At 66.0% G+C, this 6,629-nt stretch overlaps 2 protein-coding genes across 2 annotated transcripts; one reads left to right on the top strand and one right to left on the bottom strand.

Annotated features, from left to right (window-relative positions):
• Positions 1 to 313: 313 nt before the first annotated feature.
• On the bottom strand, positions 314 to 1,765 carry MNEG_10373 (Cytochrome P450 4F3; the record flags this gene model as incomplete). The annotated part of the gene is made up of 4 exons (XM_014041158.1): positions 314 to 687; positions 988 to 1,229; positions 1,444 to 1,577; positions 1,748 to 1,765. 4 exons carry the CDS (start codon positions 1,763 to 1,765, stop codon positions 314 to 316), a joined length of 768 nt encoding a protein of 255 aa, XP_013896612.1.
• Positions 1,766 to 4,694: 2,929 nt separating this feature from the next.
• On the top strand, positions 4,695 to 5,585 carry MNEG_10372 (hypothetical protein; the record flags this gene model as incomplete). The annotated part of the gene is made up of 2 exons (XM_014041157.1): positions 4,695 to 4,757; positions 5,025 to 5,585. 2 exons carry the CDS (start codon positions 4,695 to 4,697, stop codon positions 5,583 to 5,585), a joined length of 624 nt encoding a protein of 207 aa, XP_013896611.1.
• Positions 5,586 to 6,629: the final 1,044 nt, after the last annotated feature.

The raw sequence follows: 6,629 nt of genomic DNA, 5'->3' as shown, positions 1-6,629 counted from the left end.
GGGGAAAGGGAGGCGCCGCGGACCGCAGGGAGCAAGGCGCAGGGCATGCCTGCCCGCCCCGCACCTTTGGGATGCGGCGCCCCAGGATGGTGGTGTCCGATGGCAGCGTGCGGAAGCCGCCGGCAGACACCTGCATGCGGTCACACCGGGCGGTGCGGTGCGGGGCAGTGCGGAGTGGTGCGGAGTGGTGCGGAGTGGTGTGGAGGTGTGGGTTCAGCAGGCCGCACGCATGGCCGGCGCTTGAGAGCCACTGCCTCGCCAGTAGCCCTCAACCCGGCAGGCTGGCTGGGGCGCTGCAGCGAGTACTGCTCATTCATGGCAGCAAGTACGATTGATGGCAGGTCAGGCGGCAGACATTGGGTCCGGCGACGACGGCGGCGCTCACGGGAGGGAACAGGCGCAGGGACTCCTTGATGGTGGCGTTGAGCAGCGGCAGCCGGCTGAGGTCCCCCCACTCAAAGGGCCGCGGCTCAGGGTGCACGTCGCTGGGCGCGAGGCCGACGCGCGCCAGCTCAGCCGCAAGGGCATCCTGCTGCTGCGGGTGCGCGGCCAGCAGCCCCAGGGTCCAGGTGATGGCGTGGGAGGTGGTCTCAAAGCCGGCGATGTAGAAGATGGAGAGCTCGCCCTTGAGCTTGTCCAGGGTTAGGGGTTTGCCGGAGGAGGGGTCGATGACGCGCAGCAGGTGGCCTGGGGCATTGTTGGTGGTGGAGCAAGGGGCAGGTGCCGGGGGAGGTGGAGGGTAAAGTCAGCGTGGTGGGCTGCGCTCACAGATGCAGCAAGCGCAGCTGAGAGATGTCTCGCGGCCGCCGCTGACTGTGCTGCACCCTAACCAATTGGCCTTCAGGCTGGGTGAGGCCCCCCGCTACCCCTCCTCGACACCCGAAAACGCACGCAGGCACGCATCCGCCGGCACTCTTTCCTGACCCCCGACAACACTCCCAAGCACAATCCTGCAGCCACCCGCACATGCAAAGCCCCCAAATTCACAACCGACTGCACGCGCGCCTGCGATCGTGTACTCTGGTGGGGTCGCCTTGAGCACCTCGCGCGCGACGCCCACCATGGCCGCGTCCCACGCCGCGTACGCCGCTGCCACGCGCCGCGCCTCCGCGCCCACGCGCCATTTTGCCAGGGGGTCGTTGATGCGGCCTTGGACGGCGGCCAGGAACGCGTGGACCAGAGCGATGTAGTCGACCGCGGCGCCGCGCGCCATGCTGCCAAAGTCCTGCCTGCGGGGTCGGCGCAGGCATGCAGACTGAGCGTTGGACCGGCGAACGCGAACGCGAGCGGAATCGCAGGTGGGAGTATCAGTGCATGTGCCAGTGCATTGCAGCGTCTGCAAAATCTGCAACAGAATCGACATTTCCACTGCGTCCCGGCCGGAGCCTGGCCCACCGTACCAGCCCGCTCTTGCCCTCACACCGCCACGTGCCCCGCACCCACCCGAGCAGCATGTCGCCCAGCGTGTCGCTCGTCAGCCGCCCCGCCAGATCCCCGATGTCCACGGGACCGGAGGGCCCTTTCGCTGCCAGCTCAGCGACCGCCAGCTGGCACAGGTGCAGGAGCCAAGGGAACGTCTGCGGGCACGGGTGGGGTCGGGGGAGTTTTTGATGACGGTGCGAGATTGACGGTCAGTTTGAGGCGGGTCGGTGTGCGATTGCGCCGCGCACAGTGCCACGCAGCGGGCGCTGGCTGGCAGTAGGCGGGCTGTGTCGTGCCTCGCGCTGCTGCTCCCCTGGCCCCTCACCCTCTTCAGTGATGTCATGCTGAAGCAGGGCGCCACTGCGGTTCGCACGGCCTGGGCGGGGTGGGAGGCCGCGGCACGCGCGAACGATGCCAAGAGGGATGGCTCAGGACCCCAAAGGGGAGGCCGCAGACGTGAGGCGCGCGCCCGACACCAGCAAAGATTGCACCCCGTTCAAGCAGACCGCAGCTGCATGCTGGAAACGCGGCCCCTGACCCGCAGCGTGCCTTGTGGTAGGGACCGCCTGCGGCGGTGAGGATCGACTCTGACTGCACTGACGGCAGGTCAAACGCGCCTGCAAGGGCATGATGTGGCGTGGAAGGCTGGGATGTGATGCGCGCAATCGATGGCCGCCGGGCTCGGCCAGGCGGCTGACGACAGAAATTTGCAAGCTGCGCACGCTCAAGCCGGGCGGGCGCCACCTGTGTCATGGAGAGCAGGCAGGTGAGGCCACCAGACCCTCCCACCCGCCAAAGGCGGGCTGCGGCGGTGCAGCGGGCTCCCCAGGGCGCCCGCGGCGCGCTCACGGTATCTCGGGGGCTTGCTCACGCCAGGAAGCCTGCAGGGTAGAGCGCCGGGCGGGCGGCCGCGAGGGTCGTGCGATTGCTGGCGAATCAGCTATTGCAGACGCTGGCTCTGCGCGACTCTGCCGCGCATCTCGCGGCACTCCCCCAAGCGTGCGTCCCGTTATATAGTTGATCCTCGAGCATGGACCCATGTTCAACCTGCGCAGCCCCTCTCTCTACATACACACACACACCTGTTTACACGCGCGACCTCTGCGGGGTCTGTAAGCACGACCATGCTGCGCCACATCACCCGCAGCTTGAACAGGGGCCCCCACTTCCGTACATACCCCTCCATGTTGATCGGCTGCATGTCTGACATCAGCGCACGCATGTGGCCCACCAGCAGGCTGGGCTCTGGGGGCGACGGCAGGTCAAGGCGGCGGTGCTGGGTCACGCCCGTTACCACGGCCAGCGCCGCCCTCGCGACAAGGACAACAAACGCCACCGCCGCGGCCATCGCCGCCATGGCGGCTGACGAGAACAGCGAGGCGGTCATTGTGTTCAGGCCCGCGGCTTGCGTCCCAGCTGCGCCGCTGGCAGCCAGCATGCCGAGTTGGGCGGTGCGCTGAGCACGACAGACCGGCAAGCGGCGCTTTGGGTAGGGGTCGCGCTGCGCAGCCCTTGAGCAAAGGCACGGTTCCAACGCGCTTTGAAGAACGACTTGAGCACTTTGCAACACGATGACTGCGTTGGTGGCGCACGTATCGGGGTGAACCACAGCCAACGCTGGCCGGCCCGAACACCAACAAGGCCGATATCAGGGATATGTAAGCAGCGTCATGAGAGGCTCAATGACCAATGGTCATACTACACGCAATCTCTGTGGGCATATACCGGTACTGCAGGCCAGGTGCATCGCGTGACGAGCAGGTGACGACGGCGGCCCGCGCACTCATTGGGCATCAAGGGCACTGCCTCAGCGGTTGCCTGCCGAGGGGCCTGGCAACCAGTGTGGAATTAACTCAGTCTTGATCTCAAAAGCAGTGTGTGGCAGCATGGGTTGCCATGATGCTAGGCCGTGGGTTGTCGTAGCTTGGGTGCGCATGTGCCTCGGGGTCATGCCGGGCCGCAATGGGCGATTTGCACGCGTTGACACGTCCGCATCCACCTGTTGCTGAGGGTGTTATCTTGTCAATTGGATGATGCAACCTATGAGAAGTTTTGAGCGTGCCTGCTGGGGCTCACCATTCGCACAACCCTTCCCAGCTGCCCCGACCAACCCGTCATGGGTGCCAGGGGCTCCATTGCACGAGATGGGTGGTGCCCAGATCATGACATCAGCTTTCGCAAACACGATTGGAAATTCCAGGGCCGTTGCGCCACAGTTTGTGGTGAGTGCGCGTACCGGTAAGTAGTTTGGCTATGCAACGATGGTGATTCTGCAATCACAGTCAGGGGCTACACCTATGATGAAACCCTGCAGGCCAACATGTGCTATTGCTGCATTGATATGAACATGGTGCTGCAACACCTATTATCCGTCCCTGGTGGGTTGGGCTCACCAGTGTCATAGATTAGGATGGGCGAGGGGAGCGTGGCATTGCTTCCAGCGGCGGGCAAATTGATATGTATCCAGTGACAATCAAGTCTGCAACATTTTGGCATACTCAAGAATCATCACCGCCGTTCTTTGGCTGCGAGCTTTTGCATGCAGGGGGGGGGACCATCAGGCACAGGAGCACAGCACAGCACAGCACGGCGGCGTCGCATATGCTACCTCCTTGCTTGTGCTAGAGCTATTGCAACCCTATTTACGCGAGAAATTTTACTCTACTGTAATATAGCTGCGCGTATCGCCGGCACGCCCCAGTGTTTCACATCCGTTGAAGCTGATGAAGATTGCCTTCGATACGGATCCAAGGTTTGACGCCTCGCGGATTTGTTTGGTGTGAATGGCTTGATAGAACCCAATTGCCAATAGTGTTCGCCACATAATGAAGTCATAAACGTTGTCAAAAAGCAGCACCATTCACGCCCGCACCCGCGCATTTCGCCCCCTTGCTTCAGGACGCCCACTTGCGAGCTGCGTGTCTCTTCACAGCTCATATAGAGGTTTTTACGGCCAGCCCAGGCACAGCCGGCATGCCGTGCTCCTGGTCGATGACAGTGCTGTCGCCCGGCGGCCTACCCGTACCTGCGGATGCCGCAGCCTGCGCGCCGCAATGGGCGCCGCCCACGCCAGCGCGTAACACAGTCTTGGTGGTCGACGATCAGGCAGTCAACAGGATTGTCCTGGCAGCGCAGGTGCGTGCGGGCGGCGTGGGCGCGCGCGGGGCGAATCTCGGGCCGGGCCTGCAAAAGTGCCCGCAATCCGCCCGCAGCCCCCGCGCGACCGATGACTCCCGCGCCCTGATGAGCTCGCACCATACCTCTCCAACACGATGCTTCTGCAGGCCCAGTCTATTGGATTCACCGTAGTCCTGGCGCAGCGCGGCGACGAGGCGGTGAGCAGCATGCGCGCCTGCTTTGTCACCCCCTAGATTATGCCAGAGATTGCGGGGGCGGCATGCGCGCGCACACACGCGCGCGCGAGCGCGTCTGCGCGCCCTATTCGTCTCACTGTCTTCAATTATTCAAATGTTGCTTGAAATCCTCAGTCTCATGTGCGGAAGAGCTGCAGCGGCGCCCCTGCTCTGGCTTTCCCGATTGCACCCCTCACACTTTCCCCCGCCCCGTCCCCCCGCCTTCCATCCCGAATCTCCCCTCGAAAGGTCGAGATGTTTGCCCGCCACCACGCCTCCCTGGCCGCGGTGCTGCTGGACCTTCAGATGCCGGGCGCTATGGACGGCTGGGACGCCGCCATTGAGATGAGGCGCCTGGAGGCGCGCCGCGGCCCCAAGGACGGCGGCGTCGCCATCGTCGCCTGCACCGCCTGCGCCCAACACGAGCGGGTGCCGGAGCTCTCCGGCGGCGGCGGCGGCGCCGGCCTCACGGTGCGGCAGCACACTCTTGCGTGCGGCGCGGACGAGGTCGTGCGGAAGCCAATACAGACGGCGGCGCTGCGCGGCGTGGTGGAGGCCGTGATGCAGCGGCGCCGCGCGGCCGCGGCCGGCGGCGGCAGCGCCGGCGAGTGTGACGGTGACGAGGAGGAGGAGGGGGAGGAGGGGGAGGTCGTGGAGGGGGGCATGAGCTCGAGCGATGACGCGTCTGAGGACGGCGGCGCGTACGGCGCCTGCGGCGGCGGCACGGCCGCGTCCTGCACCACGACAGAGGACGGGCAGCTGATGGGCGTGGGCGGCGCCCCGTGGAAGGTTGAGGCCGCCGCGGCCTGAGGGCGCGACCTGCAGCGCACGGGCGCGCGGCGCCGCGCCGCGTGCCATTGCATCGCGGGTGACCGCCGGTGCCCCGTGCCCGGGCACACAGGCCGCAGGCCCCTACCAACGTGGCCTCATACGCCGTGACACCTCGGCGCCTGGCCCCACGCCTGCTTCTTATATTGGTTTCCGCTGCCGGAGCGTTCACACCTGCCGCATGCGCCCATAGCACTGATTTGACCCCACTGGAAGGACTTTGCGAGAGGGGCGTCTCCCCTGCTCGCTCGCGCGCAACCGTCTGTTGAGGCGTTGGCGGTCGCCAGCCGGCTGCCGCGCGTGCGTGCGTGCGTGTGTGTGTGTGAGTGTGCGTGTGTGTGCGCGTGTGTTGGCAACTGAACCTGAATTGCTTGACGGTTTCTACGAAACCGTCTTGCAGAAACCGTCTCGCCCACTGGGCGCTGGGCTTGAGGGCTTCGCCAGAGATCGCGCGACGCCTCAGGCCCGGGCTGCCCAGCTGTCCCTGGCGCCGCTGTTGCAAGGCGCGCCGTGCGGCCCGTCCTCGCGCCCCCCTCTTGGAATTCCCCCCAGGGACCTGCCGTTGTGCCCATTGCTTGGGGTTGGCCAAACTTGTGCGCCTCGTACGTTGCACCGGGCCTTTTGGCTCTCGCTCACACCCCGCTGGGCTTCCCGACGTCATATTGCTGCCCCCGAAACTTCCGGCTCGCATCCGACCCCCAACCCCCGGCCCTCCCGCCCTGGAGGGCCCCGCGAGCGCACCAGCGCACGCGCGGCCCCGCGGGGCGCCCGCTCGCTGGCGGGGCCCGCGCGTTTGAAGCGGCCCGCTCAAACCCCAGACGACGGCGCTGCGCGCGGGGGAGGGCGCGGCGGGCGCCTGCCGCCAGGTGGCGGCGCGGCGCGCCGCTGAGGCCCCGTTCCCAAGCTCCCGTCTGTACACCTGTCCCAACGCTCCTGCTGACGCCGCAGCACGTCGGATCTTTGTCCCACGTCCCGCGCGTTGATATGTGAACTGCCCCCTAGTGCTTTCCACGCCCGCGCGCGGCC

The sequence above is a fragment of the Monoraphidium neglectum genome, assembly GCF_000611645.1.
Source record: "Monoraphidium neglectum strain SAG 48.87 unplaced genomic scaffold scaffold02287, whole genome shotgun sequence".
In the NCBI taxonomy this organism is placed as follows: Eukaryota; Viridiplantae; Chlorophyta; class Chlorophyceae; order Sphaeropleales; family Selenastraceae; genus Monoraphidium; species Monoraphidium neglectum.
This window is presented reverse-complemented; position numbering and strand designations above follow the sequence as displayed.